The 27,999-nt window shown below is 31.0% G+C and overlaps 2 protein-coding genes across 3 annotated transcripts; one reads left to right on the forward strand and one right to left on the reverse strand.

Moving 5' to 3' along the window:
- Positions 1–450: 450 nt before the first annotated feature.
- Positions 451–17,958, forward strand: LOC145756000 (pleckstrin homology-like domain family B member 2). Of its 2 annotated transcripts, XM_082572217.1 has the most exons (28): positions 451–718; positions 3,568–3,671; positions 4,327–4,722; positions 4,859–5,001; positions 5,450–5,622; positions 5,745–5,802; positions 5,954–6,224; positions 6,759–6,870; positions 7,050–7,135; positions 7,388–7,533; positions 8,259–8,358; positions 9,188–9,504; positions 11,404–11,514; positions 12,488–12,625; positions 13,478–13,606; positions 13,690–13,845; positions 13,955–14,065; positions 14,157–14,393; positions 14,523–14,616; positions 14,964–15,104; positions 15,412–15,631; positions 15,714–15,794; positions 15,885–15,966; positions 16,051–16,212; positions 16,301–16,425; positions 16,549–16,643; positions 16,809–16,891; positions 17,131–17,958. In XM_082572217.1, exons 1-28 carry the CDS (start codon positions 489–491, stop codon positions 17,278–17,280), a joined length of 4,251 nt encoding a protein of 1,416 aa, XP_082428343.1. In that variant the 5' UTR covers positions 451–488; the 3' UTR covers positions 17,281–17,958. The 2 variants fall into 2 exon arrangements, with proteins under 2 accessions (XP_082428343.1, XP_082428344.1); XM_082572218.1 differs by lacking the exon at positions 14,964–15,104 and having other exon boundaries at positions 452–718.
- LOC145756002 (receptor-type tyrosine-protein phosphatase eta-like) lies at positions 17,924–27,943 on the reverse strand. Its single transcript, XM_082572220.1, has 14 exons — positions 27,795–27,943; positions 25,115–25,182; positions 24,800–24,909; positions 24,459–24,612; positions 23,609–24,069; positions 23,355–23,529; positions 21,975–22,115; positions 21,750–21,869; positions 20,749–20,954; positions 20,487–20,583; positions 20,094–20,217; positions 19,701–19,876; positions 19,376–19,476; positions 17,924–19,119 (listed from the first exon to the last, which is right to left on the reverse strand). Exons 2-14 carry the CDS (start codon positions 25,179–25,181, stop codon positions 18,970–18,972), a joined length of 2,082 nt encoding a protein of 693 aa, XP_082428346.1. The 5' UTR covers position 25,182; positions 27,795–27,943; the 3' UTR covers positions 17,924–18,969.
- Between the last annotated feature and the right edge of the window lie 56 nt (positions 27,944–27,999).

Consider the following 27,999-nt stretch of genomic DNA (forward strand, 5'->3'; position numbering starts at 1 on the left):
TGTAGTGCTCTCTGGAGTATTATGGTATGAGTGTTAGCGGAAATATCAAAGGAAGCATAAACATGGGATTTACGATCTAACAGCCTTTATTTAATGCTGAAAAGGCACCTATGTTTTTATATAAATTATATATACTTCTATTTTTAACTGCCATAGGCAACCGAATAATCCACGCGGCAATTTTCAACCATTTGTTTGTTTTGTTTCTTGAGGACCATAAAGTCATTAAAAATTTACGTTTTTTTCTGTTTTTTTTTTATTACTTTTAATTGAAATACCGATGTAGAAATTATTTTATTCAGTTTGAGATAGAGCAAAATGTGGTTTTAGTACTTGCCAGGGTCTTTATTTAATTATTTCTAAACTTTAAAGTTTACAGAAAGTTGGTTTAACCTAAATAAATTGATTATTTTACATTTTTACAGAATTTTTAGATTTTTAAATAGAGTAATAACATATATCATCGCAAGACATCGTTAACTTTCAATATGAAGAGCGACCCCTTGTTGCCCGTTGAGCAAAGCCCTGACGCTCTCATGAGGGCGATAGAGGATGACCTGGATCGACTTCTCATAACAATCGAAGAGGTCGGGCATCAGGCAGCGGAAGAGCACGACAAAATATGTTTGAAAAAAACTAGCAATAGCTTAGTGACGGGTAGGCCTAAACTAAGGGAAATACAAACTAACGGAATAAATCAACACATGGATCATCAACAGTAAGTTCTTTTCTAGTTTAATTTTGAATTTTTTATCCATATCACCTAAAGTTGGTAACTTTTTGTATCTTTATTTGGTAAGGTTGTTTTATTAGGACCTGTTAAAACTATCCGTAAACACCGGACTGAAAGGCGTACAGTGTAGCATTGGTGCAGCTCTAACCCGAAACCTTTCGGATTGTTGTATGCTGATTCGTTATACCACACAACAGACTAATTGCGTTTTACATTTCAAAACGGCATTAAACATTGTACATCATAGCATGGTGTATTAGGATGCCCTTAAATAATATTCTGCCTGTTTATTTAAACCAGTTTTCGGCGTTTTTATTGCTGCATGTAACTAGGTCTCTGCGGAGACAAAAGTTGGGGGGAACAGCTGAGATTGGAGCGCAATAAACATTCCGAATCTAAGTCGTATTTGCGTGTAGGCTTTCAGTGTTATGTGGTATTATATAATTATCATGGGGTTGTATGTATAAGTTTATTCAAAGATGTCTTAAGATAGAAGTATTTTAATAGATTTCAATAATAAAAAAATGGCATAGATAACACATACATACATTCTTCAATGTTATTTACAGTTACTAGTTTTTAGATTTTTAGTTATAAAGTATAAACAAGTCATAATATACTATTACAATATTTGCAAAAAAGGCTTTATTATTTCTTGTAATGTTTTTTGATTTTGTGTCAGTTTTACAGCTAATCACAGCAAGGAAATACGTCAAGAACATAGGGTGCGTTACATGTATGTCAAACATGCACTAATCTGCTTAGATATGGTTCAGTTCTTAACAAATGTTTTACTACAAGATTAGCATTTAACTTTTTACATAAACAGTTTACTTGCCCAAATCTTACCAAGTACGTTGTTCGTTAACATTTAATAATAAACCGCCAATAAATACATCATATCTTGTTTAAGAAGTTTGGTAACCTAGATTGAAAATACTCCAAAAATTCGATTTTTAGTTTTATGATAGTTAGAACTACACAAAATATAAAAAAGAAGTTTATTAAAGTATTAAACTATAACTTATCTGTATTTTAATTAGTTGATGTGTATAAAAACCTTCGTGACTTTGGTTCTTCAAAAATTTTTAAAATCTTTAAAAAAATAAAGTGATTGTTTAGTAACCATCTCTAATTTAATTTCCCTATACCTAAAATTCCTTTAAAGTATACCACTTATTAAATGCCCACGAAAGCCAATTACGCTATGACGAAACCAAAATATCTCTACGGAAATGTCAGACTCGCCAAGGAAAATCGAAATCACAAATCGCTAAAGATAAGATAGAAAATTTTCGTAGCACTAAAAGCGTAGGCGAATTAGGTCGTTCGGTTTCCGTCACGCTATCTAGGTTTTCTCGTAACAACATTTGCTATAACTTGATTACAGACAGGTTAGAAGACAGAGCGTAAACGCGTGCTTGATTTGAGTTGTTTGCATTTGTAGTATTTATATATTTAAAGGGACAAATCAGGTTTTTCTTTAAGATTAATTTTTAGGTGTATTCGCGTATTTTAAAGATAAAGTTTACTATTTAAAGTCATTTTAAGAAATTTAAAACCCACTTTTTTTAAAAAAGCTCATATGTTTAATATTTTCCATACTGATTTAGTGCTTATTTTTGTCAAAGGTTTAAAAAAACATAAAAGATGATGTTAAAAATTATTTTAATTATACCAAACAACGTAGACATTATACATGTTATACTACTTAATATAGATGCTATAGTTACAATATTTATCAGATTTCGTTGGTTTAGATCTGAAATATGATGTCGTCTTTTACACTACATCGTGGCGTCATCTGTCGAACACACATGTGTAGTTTGCGTTCACGTTAATTACCAAAAAAATCAAAAGCTTTGAATGTTGCACGTACTTGCTAATCGCATTGCAACAATTTACATAATCGGTTCTAAACCTAGTAAACATAAACTGAAGACTTTGCTCTTTAAAGTCTGATGTAAATTGCTACGTTTAGATTCGCGGTACACAATGCCGTACATGAGAATTAAATGTTAGACAGGTAATTTAATACTAGTGCCCATTAGTTTAAATTAAATAAAGGGCATAGACCGCTTTAAATTTTAATTTGAATAAAAAAACCTTAGTGTTAAATTTAAGGTATATGATTTACATTAGGTAAGGATGTAGCTAGGACGTTTAAATAAAAGTGAATCAGAAATAAAAGTAGTTAGCGTTTGTATAATAAATATAATCTATCATTTAACATATAAAAAATTAGAATATATAGATTGAGGGTATCCACAAATATATTTGAAGAACCTTAAAGTGATATGAAATTGGGATTGGTTTGCAAATTGGTTTGACATAGTCTTGGTACTAGCTTTAGGTAGCTCTAAAATTGATAATAGTATATTGAACTGTTGCGTTTTTTACACACTAACAGCCTTGTTTGAAAAATAAACACAGCCTTATTATTTTTCGATAGAATTTTTGCCAGTTTGTTATTTTATTGCAGAATCGTTTTATTATTGCGCCGATATATATCAGAGTAAAGGCCCGAGGGCTTCTGGTATTTAAATGTGCGAACTATGCGACCTAAAAACGACATTTAAAATAAACGAATTTTATTGCATGGTTTATATTCTTGGTCTAATTAAAGTTCAATTAGAGAAAGGGCGAAGTTGTATAAGTGATTTTTACTGCAATAAAACCATAATATTTATAAAGTTTGTACTATTGTAATTATGGAAATACGAAAATGCTTATGTTTTTGATGGTGATGGTGATCTATAAAAAATTATTATTTTTCAAGTTTTTCATTTTTTTTTGATGATTTTTATTTAAAATTTGTTTTTTTTATTTATTAGGTCGCGAGTTTTAGATTGTAGTAGATCAAGATCTTTGTATGATAATTTAACACCAGGCAAGGACTTCGATAAAAAGGATTTATTCAACAAAAAAACTCTTCAAGGTATTTTAAATTTAAATATGTAAATTTAACCAAACTAATTTGCATTTTAAAGGCATTGAAGCAACTTTTTGTTTTATTTATTTTTAAAAGTTTTATGAAGCAAACGTTAAATATATTAATTTTTTTTTAAGAATTTGTAAATAATTCATCTTTTTATTATTTACAATAATTTTTTAACAAACGTTTTATATTTCTACATATTTTATTTTAAATTTGATTTAATATTGATTTTTTGTTTTAGCAAAAAATCCTTTTTAATATTTAATATTTTATGTAACCCTTTCTGATATTTAAAAATAATATAATATGTAAATAAACTTTGCCTGTGAGAATCATATCTAGCAGATGTCCATAAAATCGTCTATTGAATAATTAATGTAAATTGTGAGGCATTGATAATTTAAATTTAATTAATTCTTAAAAATATGTTTAACATTTTGTATTTGACTATACTTAGTGAACATTAAAGCTATTCCTTTGAGTATATAATTTTTGTTAAATAAGCTATTTTGGGTTATTAGGCATGTAATAATAGAGGTGTACAAACTGTAGGATATGTGTAATAATTGTATATAGTTTATTAGAACAGTTAATTTTAAATGCATCTGAATGTAGAAATAACTAGAAAAAAAATTACTAAATTAAAATTTTTTAGGGGACAATAAAAATATAACAGAACCAGACCCAAAACACCAAAATTCATATGTTCTGAGTCCAATAGGAATACTCGATGGTGCGACTTGTAATTCAACAACATTGACCCAAGGATTATCGTTTAGTGACTTTAAAAGTCCTCGAAAAAGCGACCTTGAAATAAATTACACAAGTCCGGATCGACAGAGCAACGTATCCAGTGCCTCCAGTTTCTCACCGATTGTTTTAAAACGGAATTCGATATCAATTAAGTCAGCAGGCGTATGCGGGGTCTACACTGACAACGACATGGATCTTATTTTAGACGAGGATAAACCCGTGAATAGTAGCCGGAGAAATTTAAATCATTTATTGACGAATGCAAATGGAGAAGTGGGATATAGATCGTTTAACACAAGTAAGAAATTAAAAATGTTGTTTTTATTAGGAATATTTTTAATGCATTTAAAATAAATTTACATTTTTTCCTTAATATTTTGCACATCTTTTTAAATATCATGAAATTTATTTTGTTTAAAATGTTTTTTTTTTAGATTCAAACAGTTTGTCGTTACAATCGATGACATCATCGCATATGACATCATCAAGTTCTGATACAGGAATAAGCGAAACTTGTAGCACCTCCAGTCCTATTTCTCCTACTTCTAATGATCAATACTTACCTTGTTTTTCACCTGTAAGTTTTTTTTTATATCTATATATATTTTTTTATTTACTCGCGGCGTGGTGTAGTGGTAAGAACACTTGCTACACTACATGAGGAGCTGAGTTTGCTCTCCAGTGATCTTATGCTGTAGCGCCCTTAAGTAAGGCGCTATAAACGGTATAAACTCCTACTGAGTCAACACTTAATCAGCATCGTAATTATCGGGCAATTATAATCCATATAAAATTCCGATCTGCCAAAGGCAACTCAAGACTGGGTCGAAGTAACTGCTGTTGCTCTGTGTTTAGGTCGCGCATTCAACCTTCCTACATCGAGGATAAATATATATAAAAAAAAATATTAAGACTATGGGCATTTTAAATATAAAATAAATTTAACAGAGATGTTTTTGTTAAAATATGTTGACCGATATATTTACATAGATTTAAGTAATACTTAATGCACCATTTCTTTACAGAAAACCACTGCAGGAAATGATCATTTAGATAAAAATAAAATCACGGCACGCCCGCCTAATGGACTGAGCCCTTCTCAATTATCTAAAACATTATTAGGCAGATCACCACAAACAGCAAGCCCTGGAAAATTTCCAGCATTGACAGACAACATAGCTTTAAATACTGATATTAGGTGAATTGTTTTATTTCTTCTTATGCATGTTTTTTAAAGATCCTTTTTATGTTTTTTAGTGATACTGTTATGTAAGGTTGTCAATCATTTATAATTTTTTATTTTGTTACGAATCGCCACAGTGTTGAAAATCTACACAAAAAAATTGACAGTGTTGCTTCTAAGCCCTCTTATTATGAGGTAACTTTTATATAAAATATATTAGGTTTTTTTAACACTTTCTTTAAATAATTATTTATGTAATACAAAAAATATCAAAAACTGTTTAAAGTATTAAATTTGATTATAGGTTTAAAAAATACGAATACAATTTACTATTTTATTATATTAGATTAACAGCACTGGACCCTATGACAATCTTCACACAAGCTCCTCCACCTCCCCGCGATCACCTCCCTTTATCAACTTGGCAAACTCTCCCAAATCTGTGTCTGGATCACAAAGGAGTTTGTCTTCCTCTAGATCTGCAATCGCTGTAGCAACAGAACAGCTAAGGATGAAGCATCAGGAGCTACTTGCTCTGAAAAGAGGCAGAGCAAAAACGAGGTCATTGAGTGCACCCTCGAGCCCGACGATGCCGAGAAAACTAAAGTTTTCTGGAAGTAAGCGAATATGTATAATTTGTGTTATTTTTTAACATGCAGGCACATTTTTACATTACGCTAAACTGGAAGCATCTAATTCTGTCTACAAAAAATGATTTCCAATCTCGTAAATTTTCTAAATGTGCACACGTAATGTAATATAGTGGGTATAGGGTTACCGGTCATTAGCTTAAAATATCCCAGTAGACTGGATTTTATTTCCGTATTTTATTATAATGACATCACCGCACATGAATAAATAATGGGAAAATTTACACACACGCTTTTAGCGACTTGCTTTCAACAGTTTTTTTATAATTTTGTTCGATTTGTTCAACTAAATTGACGTGACTTCATTTACCAAGTCTCGTTAAAACCAAATAATGCCGATAAAAAATTTAAAAATGGTTTTAAATAAATAAAAAAAATTACTTAACCGATCTTATTATAATTGTTAAGCATTTTGGTAAAAACTATAGCGGTATTTAATTGTCACCTATATTATTTTGTGAAAACTATCTATAGCAACTAAGGTGTAATTTTATTGACCAGGTACTTCAGCAGCAGATAAGAGATCCCAGCAACGATCAATGTTAACAAGTCGAGCTCGAAATAAAAGCACCAGCGTTACCAGTCTTCGTGTAAGAAGCCCTTCGCCCACTAGGTAAGTTAAAGAGCTAACTTATGGGATAGACCAAAAAAGATTGCCCAAAACATGGCTGGTCTAATTTTAGTTAGAAAAGGGCACTGTTTACATCATTAAAACACTATATAGCTAAAAAGTAATATATTATTATTTTAATTGGCATTTCATATTTTAAACAAATATAATTATTTATGTAGAAGCGAAATAGTATTGCCTACGAACAGTCGATACGAACGCAGCATGTCTTCTTCAGTACTCCACAATCCCGGAATGCGGAAATCACGTAAGTGCAAATGTCAAATTTAAACTTGCCTAAATTACTATTATAAACTTACTGTAAGTTAAGAAAATTACTGTATTTACGCCTGTAGAAACCACTATTTTTTCTTTAAATTTCCTTGTGTGGTGTCTTAGTCATTGGAACCAACTTGCGTGATAGTTTAAAAGTCCTTGCTTAAATTACTATATTTACATCCTAAAATCGAAGACAAATTTTTGTTCCTCAATTTTTTTTGTTATTTTTTTATATATACAGTTTCAGTTCGATCGCTGCGTGCTAACAGACGAGGTAGTACGACTTCGCTAAGCAGTTTAGATTCGGAAATGTACGAAGAAGATTTAAGGGAATTACACGACGAGGCGGTGCAGCAAAGAAAACGTGAACAAAATGCTGTCAGTGCAGTAAGTCCTTTAGAATTTGTATTGTGTTATGTGAAATTCTGTTATTTTTTTGAACTTTGTTATTTTTAGTGTGGTTTTGAACTGTGTCGTGACTAAGTTACTGAAGCTCATTTACTACTCGAATTATTTTTTAAAATATCATCCGGAGATGATTAAGTTTTTAGTAACACACGTAAGAAAAATGACATTGAATATGCATTGCGTAATCATACACATACAAATAAAATCTAAAATCACGTAAATTTAAATGACATATAAGTCACAAACGTTAAAGTACATGTTGTTTACATACAAACCAATGCATTATTTGCAGTGCCAGGGGGGTCGGTCAAACCGACATTTGCTTAACAAACATTTACGACCTTATATCTCTAGTTGTTTTGCGGTCGTATATTTTAATAACATTATATATTAAAATAAAGCAATATGTGTCTAAGTTACTATTTTATAAAGTTGAAGTTAGATAGATTTTTGTATTTATTTTATAATGTAGATTTATTGGAAGAATTACGTTTAGGTTTTGTTCTATTTTTGTTGTAAAACGAATGTATAAGTTTGTAACATTAGTTGCTAGTACATTTACAAGTTAGTTTAAATTTTTGCAAGGTTTGGTTTTTTTTATATAGGTTTAAAAAAATTTTTGATTTGGTAAATTTTTTAACACATTTACTCATAACGTTACTATCTAAAATAAAGTATATTTACTATTGATATGCTACACGTAGGAAAAGGATAGGTTGCAAAGCATATTGGATATGTGCGCTGATTTTATGAACCACACGCAGAATAAGGATAAGACTTCCGAAGAACTAAAACTCAAAGAAGGTATGTTAAATTTTAATTTTAAAAGTAATTTTTAAAATATATTATTTTTTTTAAATATTTCATATTTTTTGCAATATAATATAGATTTATGTAAGCATTAAAATTATTGATTATTCTGTTTAATTTTTGATTAATTTCTACTTGATATTTATATTCAATAAAATTAATATTAAAACCACGCAATATTGATTATTACACTACGTTTTGGATCGCATTTAATTAATGTATTCATTCCTAATACACATAATCACTAATCAAAAAATAAACGTTACAGTATAATTGTATGGGCTTGTTAGGTAAGGCTTGTGGTTTGATTCTCCCTGCTTCCCTATTCTTGTTAAAGTGTAATCTGTTATTCCTTAAAGTAACTAAAAACACAAACAGTAGCACAAATTATATAATAAAAGTTTATGCTAAAAAAATTATTACTCTTTGTAAAGGCATTTTTTATTAATTTATGCACTTAGGACTGTTAATGGTAAATATAAATACAATTCATTATTTATTTATGAATATTTTAGAAAATAATGTTTTCTTATGTGATTTATCTTTATTCAAGGTGTCCTTATTTAATTTTTAATGAGTTCAAGTCAGAACGGGGCTAAACTAAAATGAATGGTTAATTATTATATATTAAAAAACTAAGTGGATAGGGAACAAAAATAAAAAATACATTATAAATTTAAATTAACTTGGCAAAATCATAAATTAAACAAGTAGTTTTTTTATGTAGCGAACCTATTTTATATTAAAGCAAGAAATGGTACTTTGCTAAGATGCGTAAATGTATAATATCATAAATTTAAAAAAAGAATTTATTATTTGTTAGGTTCTACCTCTAAAAATAGCCAAGCAACTAACTCAAAATTTATCAAAACGTTACCCAAGCCACTGAACCCAGAGAGCGAAAAACACCTTTCTACTTATCGCCGACTTGCTTCTTTCGAGGACGACATTTTAAAGCAACCTTTGCCTGGCAGACGACAACTTATTCTCACGCGGTCTCGTGACGCTTCTGTGGAAAACGTGAACGAGCGCACCCTCAAAGCGTGTGAAGATAAGGAAGCTACACTAAAGGCCGGCGCTGGAAACCGGTTACCTGCGGAAAACGGTGTCGTAAATGCTGGCAATAGACGTCTACCAATCGTAAGTATATGTTTGACTAAGTTCAAGTTGTAATTTTTAAGGTTTAAAGTCATCATCAATAAAGATCGACTTTTTATTTAACATTGACTCTAAAAAATTCTCCTTACGTTACACGTAGGCTTTACTTATTTTTTTATTTATCACAGAAAATCTTTAAAAAATATTTAAAATCTTTATGTAATTCACAGTTACATTTTGAGTTTAATTTTTTCCTACTTTGCCTAAATGTTAAAAGTTAGTTGAAAGTTTAAAATCATTGCAACACACTGTTTATTTTCAGGTTTGGCAAATATTAATTACTTACAAATTTAATTACGAATGACTAAGTAAACCTTATTTTATATGACTCACTCATCACAACCTTAAAAATCAAAGCACTTAAACTTGTCAAGTTTAAGCTCTAAATTTAAAACGTTATAAAAAGCAAGGAAGTCTGAGATTCACAAACAGGCTAATGCGGTTTAAATGTCCTTATTAGTTGTCGTAGCTTAGCGTAACGTTGCTCGAAATGAATTGTGTCAGTTAGGTCCCATTGAATCACAATACACTGCTTAGTTTGGGTTACAAATCATATATACACAGGGTTAACCTGTTTGGCCTAGCCGAAACCTATACTAGCTACAACAAAGGAAGAAAAACAGATTTTAGACAAAGGTAGCTGGACTAAGTAAGTTGCTAAAGTGACCGTTATCAAATCAGTTTGGATTAACAGTTTTGCTAGGAAAACTTTGATTTAAATTGTTTTCGAAAAGCCTTTGTCTTATGAAAAATTATTCAAACAAGGTATGTATTTTTAGCACACAGCACATAGTCTTAGACGATTAATAGATATATAAATTTTATTTTTATAAAGCTATATCACGTACTACCTCGAGTTAATTTAAGTAGAAAGAGGTATACAATAAAAGTAATCTTTAGGTGAAAGAACATCTGAAAATGGTTTAGTTTTAACTTATTTAATAGTGCCAAAATGCGTAAGTGACTTTAAACTACCAATACGTTGTTTCTCATTACTTCAAATTTTATGTCATCTTTAATTTTGTTAGAGTAAGGTCAAATATGGTTTAAAATTGAATTTTTATTTGCTGAATGAGACACTTAGGTTATGTTTACATATGGGCGCTATTGGAAAATTAAGGTTATGTTATAGGAATACTTTAGATAGAAATTTGGGATAATAAAATGTACAATTTTATGGAAAATTTTTGATTTTATCTGAATGTTTAATTAAAAGAATATACAGAAAATTGTATATGTTTTTAAAATTAAATTATTTTAAATAGCATAGTATTTAGTAATTGGCTTTGCCCGCTTTACATCCTGGTTAACCAACCGCCTATTCTCGATAGCTGAACAAACAGTTTTTCCATGGAGAAATTTTCACTTCGGCGTGTGAACAATTTTACTCAGACAGTATTGTTGTAAGGGCAGGTGTGTAGGGGAGTTTGCATGGTAAGATATAACTGTGTGAAAGCCTAGTTTAAACCTTTGTTCTAGTGGTAGATTTAGTTATAGCTTTTCGAAGAAGTTTTAACAGGTCAAACAAACGTTATGTGAATGGGAATAGGTTAAAAGACTATATTCAATTTGTGCTTCGTTTAGACCTGTTTAGTGTAGTAATGTGATGCAGCAAGCAAAAATATTTTAGTTTATTACTGGATAATAGTTTGTTACAAAATAAAACGAAAAAACACATATTTTAAAATATAATGCAAGCTATTTTCAAATAGATATTATACAAGCTTTTCATTTAAATCTTAATTTACTTACATATTACATAACCTTAAGACTAGCACTTATAATGTTCATATTTTTTATAATTTAGGTTGTAGTATAGGCCTAGACTTATTTAATAATTGCTTTAACCAGTAAATTACCCTTTAATTAAACCTGTAATAGGCTGACGTTGAAGAAATACGAAAATTGAGGGAAGAGGGTTTAAGAAGGATCGACCAAATACAACACCGCATAAACGACCTCGAAACTCAACTCAGCGAGTGCTTGAGCGAGGTAAGTGCTTCTTGAGTAGAAGTAAAGTACGTTTTAAGTGAAAAATTAAATAGTTGTGTTTTTGTCATTAAATTTTTTTTCCAATATTTATAAAATTTTGATTTTCAAATTTTGTATTAAATCTTTACTTGGCCCACCCAAACAAAATTTTTATAGCAAAATAAGTTTTGGTCAAAAACAAATTTGTTTATGCTTTTATATAGCAAAACGCGTTTTAATTGTCGTCAATTTCGAAATAGAATGAGTCAATTAATTAACCGTAGTGGAAATCATTGGCTTGATATAACGTCCTATTTTTGATAATTGGTCTCGCATATGTGGTTTGTACGTCAGCATTTTGATTTGACTTCATTCAAATAAATCATAAAATATGATCTGTTGTTTATTAAAAATGGTATTGACAAAATACCTGTTACGCAAAAAATAAAAATTTGGTCAATTTTCACGTTTTCGATCGGGATTATAAAAATAAATTTGAAAACTTATATTTGCATTGCATTTTTTCGGTTTATTATAAGGCTATCATGTTTTTAAATGTTTGTAAACGAAGTTTTGTGGTCAAGGTCTACTTAAGCCGCGTTAAAGCACTTTGAAAAACTGGTCTTTGTCGCAATTTTTCTATTTTTGCCACATTACATCATGACTTGGTATGGTGTGTTTTGACTAGAAACTGAAGTAATGGCTATACTATTTCTGTTTTCTTTGTCTCGTTTTGTATTTGGGTAAAATACCTTTCAATGTATGCAAATTAACAATGTATGTTACACTTGCTTACATCGTATGGCAATTATATAAAACATGCTTGAACTGATGGGATGCTAATGAAAAAATGTGTATTTGTTAGAAGAAAATCACTTTATTTAAATTTGCAAACAGAAAATGTCCTTGGCAATATAAAACAGTTTTAAATATTGACAAAATGATTGTTTATTACCTTAAATCATATACGATGACGTCACTTATTTTGACGTAGTTGGAAATGGAGAAGGCGCTGGTGGACGGAGAGCTGACGTCAGAGATGAACTTGTTGAACCTTGATGAGAAGAGATGCGAGGAGGTCAAGGATAAGATTATTCAGCTTGAAGAAGACTACATCACACAGAGGGAGAAGGTAAACGAAAAATGTTTGTGAATTTTTTTTGCGTTGCATATTTGTTTTGTTTCAATTACATAAACTATGTGAAATTTTAAACAAAACAATTTAAAATTAGGTGATCTAATATAATTTACCCACAATTGCAATGTTTATTCAACCGCGGTGTCAAATTGTTTATTCAATAATATATTTCTATAGCTATTGAGCTTGACATAATTGCTATATAATCAGAAACTTAACCCGTTAATATTTAACAAGTCTGGTTAATAAGTAATTACCTTTAAGGCGTTACTTGTATCACAGTTGTTTTGAAATAACAATCACTTTTGCTTTTGAAAGTGTTAATGACTTAACACTTACCTAATGACAACAGTATTAGTAAAGCTAGTTTATTTAGTGTAGTTTGTTATACAGATCAACATGTTTTTATCGTTAGGTATAAACATGAACATTGAAAATGTTTTTTGTTAGAATAGCTAAAAATTTTAAAGATTATCAAGGATTTTATAAGTTGTCAGATCACTCCTTTTAAAAATTATTTGATCTAATTTTAAGTTTAAATTTAAAGTTTAAAATGTTTAATATTAAATATTGTTTTTTGATAGTTTTTATTGTTTAGAATACTAGTAAGTTTAAACATATTTATGTGGCATATGCAGTTTAAGTCTTTTGCATATTGTTTAATGAGGAGTAGATTCGACTACTTAATTGTGTTAGTGTAAATTAACCTTCGGGAATCCAGCATGAATGTACGTTTAATGTGTTCTTACTAATATAAAATTGTAAGCAGTAAAAACGTTGGTTTAAACTTGAAAAGCACCTTTAACCATCAGCATATTTACAATGTTAAATTTTTTTTAATTTTAGCATCAAGGGTTAGTCGAAAAGGAAAAAACGAAATTGCTTGAAATTCAAAAGAAAATATCCGACACCAAGAAACAGATCGACAAATGTCCTGAAAGTATGAGAGGAGTAATGGAAGAAAAATTAGTCAAGGTTCGTTTTCAATCTCTAATTAAACATGTGCTTGTTACAAAGAAACACTTTGTTTTTACTTAATAGATTTATAATATTTTTAGGAGCAAGAAGAGATGGAGCAAGAATTCAAGGATTTCGAGGATGCCGAGTTTCAAGCTCTTGAGACGTTGAGCAAGCTTGATGAAGACAAGGAAGAAAATCAGAAGAACCTCATCAAACAAAAACGAAAGTTGGAATTGCAGATCGACAGCAAAAAAGTAAAACTAATAAATAGTAATATAATTTTTGTTTTACTAATGTGTTAACGAATAAAGAAAAAAAAAACTTTTAGAATATTTTTGTAAAAATACTAATTGTAATTTTAAGGTACGGGTTCTAGCGTTGGAAAAGCAACTAGCTCAAGTTAAAGAACAGCAAAAATTGGAAAACCAAAGTGTAAACAAAGAGAGAGATCAAGCCATAGGTGCCCTGCAAGAAGTACGTATTCAACATTTTTATAAAAAAAAACTATTTTAAATCTTTATTTTGTAAAAGGAGATATTTTTTTATGTTTATTTTTTTATATTAGCAACGGGAAGAGACTACTCTGTTGGAGCGCAAATATTACCAACTTACCGGAGAGCGTCCTCCTCCAATGAACACTCCTTCCATTTCTCACTCCCACTGTCGCCTCCCTTCGACTTCTTCTCAAGATTTCGTTCTCGGGACGCGAGAGAACACGACGCGGGCTCAGCATGGCTCTTTTACCGCGCTTGATCAGCCCATCCCCGGCCTTTCTCTGCCTCGTAATACTCACTCAAGAAAGGCGAGTTTTGCATTATTTAAAAAAAATTAAAACAGTTTTCATTTTTTGGTCTTGGAGCAAAAAAGTTTCTTTTCATTTTTTATGTAATTTAAAAAGGTTTATATTAACATTGTAATGTATTTTATCCAGAATTCAACGGGGGCAAATTCAAGAGAAAATTCGATTCTCGAATCTTTAAACAAATCGGAGGAGCTGGTTAGAAATATTCAACAACAAAATAAAGGTAAAAATATAATAACTTAAAATATAATTTTTGTAACGAAATGGTAAAAAAAACTCTTTGGTTTAGTTTATATAATCTTTGCGCAATAATATATATTTTCAGTAGTATTAATAGTATTGTAGTGCATGTTGAAATATAAGGTAATACAATTTTATATATTAACTTTGTTTGGTGCTTATTTATGTTTATAAAATAATTAAACTTAGTAATAATTATTTTTTCAAACAATCTTTGGTAGTTACAAAAATAATAGTTTTGCATGAAACAATTTTCTGTCAAATATTTTCTCTTTTCGTCTTTTTGCTTTTTCTTACTAACCTGTCAATCAAACTTGCATCGACCAATAGGCTTTCGGTGCGTCGACGACTCCGCCCTTCTCCGGAAACCACGTGACCAAATTATGTTGGTGACGTCACTGAAACCAGCTTCTCACTACAGCACCCTTAAACGCTACCGACCAAAAAAACTCAACCAGTCCAGTTTCAGAGGTATAACGATCACGTGACCATCGATTTGTTTTTGTCCAATCACGAGTCCTTGTTTTGCACACCTTCATATCGTTCTTTTTATTTTCTTTTTTTGACTTTGCATGTTTATTTTTTAATACTTATATGCATGGTTGTATTAGTTTACAAAATTGTGTTGCTTGTATAATAAATGAGACAGGTTTATTTAAAGTTATTTTTATGTTGCATGCTTTTGCTATCAATAAAGTAGCTCCTGGACAAAAAAATCTATTTGAAACGACAAAACTTTTGTATCATTAGTTAATTAATTTTTTACCATCATCATTAGATTCTACGTCACGACCTGTCATTACCTTGACGACCGACGAGCAACTAAACGCTTTGCAACAACGCATCAGAGCGTTAGAAAATTCTTCAAGGTCGACTCCCGAGCCTAATAATACTTTACTTAGCAGTCGATCAAAGGTGAACACTCCAACGCCCTCTAGCTACCAAAGGTTGAGTACAAATAGCAGCCACTTGAGGCTGTCGCCATCTGATGGGGATAGGTTAGTGTGGTTTTTAATAAGAATATTATTTTTAGGCATAACTGTAGTTTAATATTTAAACATTATGCTGTTATTATCACAGAATGAAAGATAATGTAAGTGTATGTTCGATGGATAGTATGGATACCACTCTATCTGCCTGGTCAGTGCAAAGTCCAGATAGGTAATTGCTTATTTACAAAATTTTGCCTTGTTGTTTTTTGGTTCCTTAAAATTTTTATCAGGAAATAATAATGTGTTAAAATGTATCTAGCTCTGATGTTGAAAGATTGTTAGAGATGGAAAAGTTGATAGTGGAAGCGCAAGCCGAAAAACGGAGATTGCTGGCTGGCGTTGTAAGTAAAGTTATATTAAAATGCAAATAATATTAAATCTGTAAAGTAGCAAATAGTAAAATGTTTAATTTTTTTAAATTTTAGACTGCCCGGCGAAACGAGGTCGCAAACTCTTCGAGAAAGTCTAATTCGCTTGCTAGCGGCGACAGCCTCGAAACCACGGCTGACGAAATGACCTCATCAAGCGATGACGTCATGGGATCAACAGTTAAGCTGCGCGGAAGTAATAATGGAGACAAGCGACAGGTAAAAAAATAAAAGTTATAAATATTTTTCTAAATAAATATATTATTTGTAATGCATAAAAAACACCAAAGGAATATAAAATATTTAGGCTCGCCCAATGACGCGTTATCTTCCGGTACGCTCTAGTGATTTTGACCTACGTCATCACATCGAATCGTGCGGTCATTCACCTTCTATATGTCGTCACACAACGCTGTCTGCCACGTCATGCAGGTAAATAAAGTATTTTTTGTGAATAGAAATTTATCTGGGATTTTTCCTTATACCGCATAATTGTTTCTCTTGCTATACAGATGACGTCATATTATACGTATATTAACGCTTATATCATTGCAGGGGTTATCTTATTAAAATGGGTGGTAGAATAAAGACGTGGCGCAAGAGATGGTTCGTGTTCGATCGCATCAAGAAAAACCTTACCTACTACAGTGGTAAGTAGTTAAACTTATTATCTTACAATATTTTAGTTTAAAATAAGTTAAACTAGCTCAAAGTTTTGTGTCTTCTCATAATTTAATTTAAATTTAAAGTGTATCTGGTTTTGAGTAGCCAAATTTTTCTATGTATCTTTATTACATGGAATATATTTTTTTTAGACAAACACGAAACAAAAGTTAAAGGAATGATTTACTTTCAAGCCATAGAAGATGTATTTTTTGACCATCTAAAACATCATAAGGTAACTAACTATTATCAGACCTTTATAACCAATCGAGTTGTAAGTATTGGTAATAGTACATTAAATAGATATATAGACCTTGAAACAACTTCAAGCTTTATGAATATGTGTTTAAGATAAACTGCTAAGATTTATCGGTATAAATAAAACAAGTGTATGAGGTCTGGGTTCGTTTTATAAATGTATTTTCCTCTTACTACGAAGTAGATCAAGTTTAAACTTATGCTTATCTTATTCAGAGCCCAAATCCATCTTTAACCTTCTGTGTGAAATGTTATGATCGAGTATATTACATGGTAGCTCCTTCATCAGAGGCCATGCGTATCTGGATGGATGCAATCGTCACCGGCGCGGAGGGATATCGCGAGTACATGAAGACGTTTGAGTGAATATTCATCCGCCAAGTTCTTTTCTTCAAATTTTTGCTACAAAATTTTTTAGTGTTATATTTTTAAATATGGTTATGTGTTTTCGATAAACTCATTTAACTTCTTGTTTACATACATGACAGCGTTCAGTCATAAGGGCCGTAGAATCCTTGTTAGTTTTGAATTGGCGTTTTTCATTGTAGAGAATCTACGGTTAGAGTTATAAGTTCTAAATAATAGATAATCTACATTGACATTTATGCATTTATTTATTTAATAACTTACGGTTAAAGTTATATTTAAATGCAATAATCAATCATGTTTATTGTTTACCAAAATACTTGCCAATTTATTAGCTTTTGTATGTTTTTCTACCTTTAGTTGTGTTATCAAAACTCAATATTGTATTGAAGCAATTGTTACAATGCTGTTTTAACTTTGGCTCTAAGAACATTGTTAGGACAAATGTTTTTACATTGCATTCATATTGGTAACAAATAAAAATCTACGTGTGTTGTCCAATTCGAAGCATGCTTTACAGTATTAACTCACTTGCCTAAAATGATTTTAGATGATGCCATTTTAAATAGCCCACTGGTTTGGGTTGGTCAAATGATTTTTCGTGTGTTTAAAGTTGTGTGCTAACGTATGACGTGTCTTGTCTTGTCGTTTTTATCAAATTGCAATAAAAGAAATAGTGGTAAAACCGCTGTAGAATATATTTAAACAAGCAATCTTAAGAGAACGCCCGGTATTGAATAATAAAAATTAAAATATATTAACGTCCAAATAAGTTACAAATTTTTATAGCAATCAAAATTTTAGTTTTTAACTAAAAAAGTTATTTTGAGTGTTGTTTTATTCATTGAAATTATTTCAAAAATTACTTGATTTTAAAGGAAAATTTTATACTGGCAACTCCCGCAATTTTTTATTACGTCATCTCGCCAGCTGTTTGCTTGCTTTTGACTTTTTTAATTAAGAAAATGTGTTGTTAGGCTAAAAATGTGTATGTACACTTCAATGCAAGAGTTTATGCTGTTTAAATATTTCATTTGGTCCGTATCATTTAACAGTCAAACTTTATGCTTTGTTGATGTAAAGTTACCAACCAATTCCACGATTTTTAGATTGTTCGAGTAAGCTTTTTAAACATACAAGAAAGTGTAAACGAAAGCAATGTTAATTTTAATCTACAGATTAAAATAACAACAATCCAATATATTCTTCAAGTGGAGCCGGTTTGGGAACTTTTTTCATAAAGCAAGTCAAACAAAGAGCAGGTTTGTTTAAAATTTGTACTATAAGACCTTGGTGTGCTGTTTTTGTAAGTATGCTAAGGCCGCAGTGCATTTACTAACAAATTAGTTAAACATGCCCAGATAAATGATGGCATAATGAACCCTACGGCGATGATTAACAAATAAGTACCACCAGCAAAAAAGAAAAATTAAGCTAAAATCAAACGAGTCCAATAATATATACAAACCAAGCGTTGTAGTAGAACTTTTTTATTCGGAAATATAGCTTATTTGCAATCATAATTTACAACAGTCAATTCGTAAAAATGTAGTACTAAGTGCTTTGCATGGCACGTCTATGAAATACCAATACATTTTGGTATGACAAAGCAGATAGGCTTTGCATTATCTAAATGTCGCCACGAAAAGCAAAAAAAGCAGATTGTTTAGTGTCATAAATATAAAAGTTTTAACATTTTGCTGAGTAATGTCTAACGACTCCCAAGCCTTTGGTTTGGCCGCAGCATTTTTGGAAAGTACGGTCATACCATCTTGTAAAACAGCAGTCCATGTTCGGCTGTTCACCACTTATCAACACACCGTGGCAACATCGCGAAATCTAAGTCAATATATTTTGTTTAATAAGGTTAGGTTGTTTGTAAGTTTTGATTTACATGCATTTCTTAACCTTACGCAGTATAAATATACAAGTGCTACGCTAAGTCTGGCTTGGTGCTTAGCTCCAAGCTTTAACATCACTAATGCGTTGAAATATAACTACGGAATACTAAGAAAATATAACTACGGAATACTAAGACTACGGAATACTAAGAAAACATCACTTTTAAATGTTGTTCAATAAATGTTAAACTCACATTTGTGTCGAATTTCCTTGAATTGCAGCAGGCATTATATGTTGGGTTAACGATGGGTATGCCAGGGTCGCCTTTTATGTCATTGGGGTCCCTCACGTAGCCTAAAATTATATTGATTTTTGGATGTCACATTTTTGGGCAAATTTATTATTAAGTTGTGTTTTAGATTATATATGTCAAGTTAGTTTAAATTGCACTGATATGAGTACGATGATCGTTTTTACAGCAAACATAAAATACAATGATCGTTCTTAAAAACAACAATGCAAAATTCATTATCATGTAAGATATGCTAATCTTACTCTGATGTTGGCTACTAACTTACCACAGTATTGTCTAATCACTTCAACTGGGCAGTTATTGCTGTCCTCCGTCGGCAAAGGGTAAACGAATATTCTCAAGTTTCCGTCTCCAACACACGGGTTCTTAATAGTAATGGTTGTATTCTTCGTTACCACCGGTGCTGAAGGGCTCAGTCCAGTCTCCACCGTTATGTTGTGACTAAAACGTGTAATAGTTGCTTTGGTATTTGCGGGTAATATTTAGGTATTAGTTTTTTTTTAGGTTTTGGGCAATAAACAATAAAGTTGGTTTGGGCGTTATCGTGAAATATTTTAAAGGTTAATAGCCTGACATTATATCTGTGTTAAATATATAACTGGCAAAGAAAACTTAAATTCAAGTTTCTGAGGTAATTGATTTTTTATATACAACATACACTGGGTATGATGGTACTTCGATCTGCAATAAATCGCCATTTTGTATTAAAGAAGCAGTGATGTTCCATCTTTGGGAGCAGAATCCTGCGCGACATCTTAACACTGTTCGTCCATCACCATCAGCTAAAAACATAAAAAATATATGCATAAGTATATATAAGTAAAATTAAGTATACCTCTTTAATATTTAATTTAATGTACATCATTTTCTACGGTTTTTACAATTTCTGTGTTAATTTGTGTCACTTCAAAATTTAAAAATAAATGCAAAAACATGAATATAGCATTACACCGATGAATCTAAAAAGATAATCATGTCAGAAATATGGCGCCATAACATATTTACAACTCGTTATTTTAAGCTGAACGGAGCATAAAGCTATACGACTTACGGCAGTCTATGGAGGTAAACACAGAGTCGCTAAGAAGATTTCGTTTTCTTGATCGTATGTAAGCCGAAAAGGTACGCCCGGTTACCGGCACCAGTATCTAAACATTGTACATAAGTTGATAATTAGTCCGGCTTTATTTTTTAAAATATAAATAGGATGTTTTTTTTAATGAATTGCAATCGGAAAACATATCATTATCAAGTGATATATTTTAAATACTTTGTTGTAATACCAAGTACGCAAAAAATGGGTCAAAACAAACCTCTTGCTCGTATGTTGAACTGGAGAGCAAAATAGGGGGCAAGGGCTTTGCCTCAATGGGGTCAAAAATAAAGGGTGAATAATCCAGCACAAACTGGTCCCAGTCTCCGGCGATCGGCGGAGTCCAGCGGATTCGTATAGCCGACGTCGTGTCTGACGTTTTCGTTATCTCGCATTCTCCATTAAATGATGCTGGAGGGAGGGGCCCTAGAATAAATCAAGTTTCCTTATTTGAATACTATTTAACAAAATCTAACCTGCCAAGTTTTTTATTTATTTTTTTTTTTAAGAGATTCTGATTGGCTTATTGTGAGTTATCATTGAATAGCCTGAGGTCTGTGAATTAAAATGGCATTTGAGCTATATCTTTCCTGGGTTGAACGACTACAGACTGGGTCAATGCTGTATGTATTGTATAGTGCTTATTTAATCAAGGGGTTATTGTAAAAGAAAACACCGACTTTTAACCCTAAATTAGAAGACGAATCTTAGTTGTTATTGGATTGAAATAAGCCAAACATTAAATTCTTTAAAAGGCAGCTGTACCACAAGCCACGAACCATAATGAGCACGTATCATTTAATCGGTTTACCGTCTTGTCAACAAAAGGCGATTATTGTTCTAACTTGTTCTATTCGTTGGATTACAGCGAAAAATTCTCTTGACCATATAATAATAATTACGTCCTGTATTGTGGCTTGAAAACAAACTTGACATTCCTAGATTGCGACACTTAAACGGTCTTATGCTATTGGTTAAGGGCATTTACCGTTGCTAATATAAGCACACATGGTCCAACGTTTAAATACTAGTCTCCGCAAATCGAAGGATATTTAAGAAAGGCTCGAAAGACAACATACATTACCAAAACCAAATAAAAATCTCACCAAGGTCATTTGAGTTAGATAAATCATTTAAGAAGATGTCACTTTATGATAAGGCTGTAAAATCTATTCCGTTTTAGTTATATTTAAATTAAAATATACAAAAGGGAGATCGTACTTGTAATTTGACTTATGAATATGGGGTCGCTCTCTGTACGCTCCGGTGTACGACAAACTGTTGAAACAGAGATGTTGTATTCCGTTCCTGGCATCAAACTGCCGACTATAATTTCTTTATCTAAAATTTTAAAAAATCTGTTACTGCAAACTTGCAAAATATGAAATTACGTTTTCAATAAATCAACAAAGGCGAAAAGATTTAAAACAGGTTTAAATGGCATACCTTGTACGGTTTTAACGACACTTGCTTGTATTAGCCTAACTCTGTATTCAGCATCCTCTGGTCTACCGTATTGCTGCCATTCCAACGATATAAAATCCGATCCGAAGTTTCTAACTTCAAGTCTTGAAGGCATCGTTGGCTCTGTGTTAAAAAAAAGATTAAATAATTGGAAATTCTATATTTAAATAAAAGTGCTTAAGATTGTTCAACGTTTGCTTTAAAAATTGCTCTACATTTTTTATTTTGCAAGTATGTGAACTATTTTTTGTGAACTAGAATTTTCATCGTAATTTGTTTTCTTTAGACGCGTAATAGCAGGGTTGTATTACGTGAACATAAACATTAGCGATATACAGATTGCCCTGCATACTATGGGAACTTAACATAAGGCAGTATGAATAGCGGTTTGAACCTCATCATAGCTACAATAATAAATACTTACAAAAAACTGTGCATTTAAAAATGAGCGCTTGTGAAATATGATTACACGCTTTTATAAATTGCATGTTGTTATAAAGAAGCAGGCAAATTTAGAATAAAATACGTAAGTATTGAAACCGTGCATACCTTAAAATTTTGAAATACGATTTAGTAAATTGACCTTATCAATTATAATTGAACATGATTTTGTATATGGTGACCTATGCGCTACAATTTTACATTAAATATTTAGATTACAGAACATCTGTATTCGTAAACAAAATATGTGACTCGAATCTTAATCAGATTTTGTTAATTAATTTGCTAATTAATCCTAACATACTTGACCATTCAAGTCATAACGTACCATTACTAATAATTAACATAACGTATTTGTAAGCCAATTTTCCGTTAAAATACGTCATTGTTTTAGGTCGCTGTTAATTTTTAAATTAACTTATTTCGTCTTAAACCTTACTCGATTTCGGTAAGGTACATTAACGAGGTTATATAGAATTCGTTTTTGATAAGTTAATTATACAACGAAAAACCAATGACGTTATGTGTTTAATTTTGTAAACAGGTTATGTTCTAATTTCTTTTATGTAAAAAAGTACTTACACTAAAATGTCGTCAGTTATTTAAAATAACGTAACCAATTGTAGGCATTTTAGGATCTAATTTCGCCTTTTAACCGACATACAATACACTTATATTTCGCAAATTATTTTGTAATTTCGGGAGTGATTTTATGCCACTTATTCTGTCTAGACCGATACTTGATTTAAAATCTACATCAAAAAAACAAATTTATACAAATTTTTTACGGATTAAGTTTATAAAAGAGAGTGCTAAATCTAGAATTGGATTCGTAGTGTTAGTTCTATTCTTAAGCATGTAATAAAACATTTAAACCGATCTGGTAATAGACTGTTTAGTAATAAATCGCAAATAACTTACTGGTATATAAGATCGCTCTTCTGCTATTTGTGCTTCGAATTCCTTTGTTAAGGGTGTATACTTCGAATTCATATACGCTACATGGTTCTAATCCTTCTACTTCTCTACCGCGGGTGGTTAAAACTGGTGGTGGCACCACAAAGACTGGGTCAGGTGTTTCCGTCAGTAAGATAACCTATAATGTTTTATATTAGATTAGACATTGTGGCTTTAGCTTATAAAGTTTTGCTTTTTGCACCCAACGTTTTCCTTACCTCAAAATCGTCGTAAAATCCAGGTATAACTCCTCCTCTGACCCACGACAGGAAAGAAGTCACATTTGTGATTCTCTCTGGCACGATCGGAGGAGGGTCGGCGGGTGGAATAGTCAGTGTTGAGCTTACGATCTCGCTCATAAGGTCCTTGATCGAACCGTTACCACACGTTGTCGAGTACACGCTCACTGTATAGGTCTGGCCAGGTGTCAGGTGAATAAACTGCCGGGAGGTTTCGCCCGGGTCCGCCTCGTTATCTATGGCGGGAATTACTTGTCTACCATCATTCGGACTGATCGAAGCTTTATAACAATCACATTTTCCTTCTGTTGGTCCGTCCCAAACCGCTTCTATCCCAGGCATTTCGATAGTAAATTCTGTGTTCTCGAAAAAGGGACCTTCTAAGGTCAATACCAGACGATCGAAGTATCTTAAAGCAAGGTTGGCTGGTGGAAACGGAACTAAAAATATTAAAAATCAAGGTTGAAGCAGTGCTATCAATCACTAAATTAACCAACAGCAGGTTTTTACTTAGTTTAAGTGATAAGCCACATAAAGGACAGATCTGTATCTAAACTATAGCCTTAAAAGTGGATGCGGTTAAGCTAATATCAAATCATGCAATCCGGCCGGTTGGTAACTTACAATTATCAACCAAAAAATCACGTCACAACTTTCCACTTCCCATGACTAATTCACCAAATGTATATGGTTGGATAAAGGTATATTGTAACAAAATGTATGCAATTGACGTGCCACTAAGCAAGTATAAGAAATTATGCCAGAGACAATGTCAAATATTGAGCGAAAAATGTTTTTCTAGCAATAAATAAACAAAGTTGTGGGGCACCTGTGTCTTGTGAGATGACTACAGTGTCACTTATGAGTTGTCCTCGTATGGCACGAATCAGGAAAGTGTAAAGAATGCCAGGAACCAAACCGGGTACTGTTAACCTTTGCTCTATTTGTACAGTGCTCTGGACACGTCCCTCTTCGCTATAAACCTATATAACAATCACATAAAATTATTTAAATCAATATAATCTATGACAATTGGTACAAATTTTGTATTTTGAAGTAATCCGTTTTTTAAATTAAATTTTGGCTATGCATAGGGGTGCTATAATTTTATTTTAAATGCCTATATTTTATCATGCAATTGACATAAGATGACAATTAATAGGGCTTTACCTCAATACTAAAGTTGTCAAACGCCTCGTTAATCGGCATGGTCCAGTTTAAAGTGATGTTGTGCGTTGTCACCGACTCTATTACAACAGTAGGGGCCGGTACTATAATAGCTGATAAAAAATAAAATAAAATGTTAAAGTAAATTGGACTTATGGTACTACTTTTACACCCGAATTAAATATTCTTTATATAAAAACCTTTCTAGATAAAATTTCCACTTATCATAATCTTTAATAGTATATATAAAAAATAGTAAATATTTATTATTTTTGAAATAATCGTCTTAAATCAAAAAAACACATATTTTGTTTGTACCTGCGAGGCATGCATTCAACATAGAAAATATAACGATCACACAACTTAGCCATCGTAGTGACGTCATTCTAAAGAAAATCAAAATATCAGGTTAAAAATAGAGCTTGGTAATAAATGTTTACCATTTACAATTTTTTTATTAAAACAAGTTTTACAGGTTAAAAATATAAATGTGGTTACTCTGTTTAAAGCCTAGAAGAAATAAGTTTATATTTATACGCAACTAAATGTGCTTCAAAGTTAAACTATTTTTTGTTTATACACAGCAAAAAATTTAGACTTAAATTATTTTTTTCATGAACGTGGCCTCGTATGGTGTAAACTTGTAGCATACACGTCACCTATTCAATTAAATCCAAGTGTTTTCTTTTCGTTAAACCAAACACTCGTATCGTAAACACACCTAGATGTTGTTAATCGGTTCTTATATTTTGAAGCTGCTTGTAATTGACGCTAAGAAATTTTATTTACAAAGAAGCGTATCCGAATTTACGAAAAATTTCCACTTGAAATTCTTGAAAATGTCTTAAATTCGCTTTGTAGTTCTACTTATTATCTCGTTAATTAGCATATAATTATTATTAAATTGAAAAAATGTACCAAACAATATCTTTTTGGCTATTTATTTATTTTAAATCAAACACAATGTATTTTAACATAAAAATGCTTCAAAATATCTCTACTATAAATAAGCATATGTTATATTGTGAAGCCTTTAGGCAACGAAATTTGGTTATCCGTGCATTTAGCATGTGTGTCGTTTTTAAATTTTATCAACACATATAGCGAAACTTAAACTGCATAGTGTCACAATATCCATTAGGCTGTAGCAGTGTGCTGGGGTTATCAGATACACTTTGTTTATTTTCATAGAGGGTTTAGTCATGTAATTACAATGATATCATAACACCCTTAATCTAGTACTTAATGATATTTTGTATATTGAATTTAGTTTTAGGTTCGTTGTACCGATATTTTGTTTTGTATATGTTAAAGATATACACTTATGTATTATAACATTTAAAAAAATCTTGGATAAATATAGCTTGCGTAAAATGGACAAAACACTACCAAAAAAAAAAAAAAAAAAAGTTAAACAAAAGTAATATTTATTTCAACCAAAAACAATATTACAGTCTTCACAATCTTAAATCGAAAAATACAAGTTGAGGTATCGGTGATGCGATTTTGTTTCAGCCACGTGTTTTTTTCGAAAACTCTAAATTAGCGGTTACGGAACAATTTGTTTATCAATCGCCTTAAATGGCCATGAGTTGTTTAATTGCGAGCACGATTACGTTATAATACCCATTAAGCCAGCAAGACCCCGGGCCTTTTTGTATGTAATTTATTACGTCAATAAAACATAGGCAGACGCTTAGGTTTATTGATGACCTAATACAACGAAAGTTTATAACCAATTTCTTGAAGTTGATAGAGTTGAAAAGTTAATTAATTTATGGCACACTTTGGGACATCTTTGCTTAAAAATTACACGGTTGCATTGGTTTTAAGTATATGCTCTACTCGTGCAGTCTACAGCCTTAAATAAAAACGCAAGGCTTAGAATGCAAAGATTTATTTTTAACCACACATTAGGCATAGGTCAAAAGTATCGGGTCGCTATCCAAACACAATTATATGCCCGGTTCTTACTTCGAGAAAATGTTTTATTAAATAAATAAATAAAAACGGTCAGAACATTTTTGCTTTACCCATATTCTTTTGTACACATAAAAATCATTACTTGTGGTTAAGTTGAGCATTTTTCAAATTATTTTTTTTATTTTTCCTTATATCATTTTATATCTGAATTTTGTACATTAACGTTGTTTATTAACTTTCCATATAAATACGTTCTAAATTGCTTAGACATGACGCTTTAACGTTGCGTTGCCATCATATAATATCTTAATAGGTTATTTTAAAAGACAACGGGTAATAAAATTATTGGTATTTAGTTTTAAAATTTACGACATCTTAGAAAGTTCGCACAGTTAATTTATCACACAATAAATAATAAACCTGTACATATAAAAAAACTTATACTTTATATTTTTTTTATTTAATTATTTAAATAAAAAGTTAAACGCTGCCAATAAAATTAACTGTGTGTATTTAATTGTATAATTTTAATTCGCTTTAAATTTAACTATAGTGATTTTTAATTAAGATCCGTATTACCCATATTTTACTTTGATAATAATAAAGTCAATTTTTGTAAAACTCTTGTTAATATGTATAATTACAACGACCGGATGAGCCTATTTTTAAACTAATTTTATGTTCATTAAGGTATTGCTGTTTTAAATACGACAATGTTTTAAATAGCTATGGTCTATAGTTTTATCATGTAAACTTTTGACAATTTATTTGTATAAATTTACTTATTTCTGGTAGTTAACTTGATCTTAGATCCTTATCATTGATCAAGGGCGTTATAATTTGTACTTGATAACGATCTTAACGTATTGGTTTAACCGCGGTAAACAATATGTAAAGTCAAAATTTTAAGATAGTAAACTCGGCAAAATTTACAAAATTTTGGAAAATATTTGTTATATTAAAATCCAAATAAATATCATACCATTGGATCTAAATTTTATGGGTATTAAAAAAGGCATTTTAAATGTACCAACACAATTTATAAAATTACATTTAAGTATGTGGTTTTACTTACGTTTTGTTGGTATTTTTATAACAAGAAAGTAGATCTCAATCGCCCCTTTGGGCCTAATTCAATACCAAAAACTTGAAATTTTTTCTCGATGTGACTTTATTGCGTTATTTTATATGAATCATATATAGTACACATTAAATTTAGCTATATCTCCTATAAAGTTTGAAATATAAACTTGGTTTAATACAAAACATAATATTTAAAC

The sequence above is a fragment of the Corella eumyota genome, chromosome 6 (assembly GCF_963082875.1).
Source record: "Corella eumyota chromosome 6, kaCorEumy4.1, whole genome shotgun sequence".
Taxonomy (NCBI): domain Eukaryota; kingdom Metazoa; phylum Chordata; class Ascidiacea; order Phlebobranchia; family Corellidae; genus Corella; species Corella eumyota.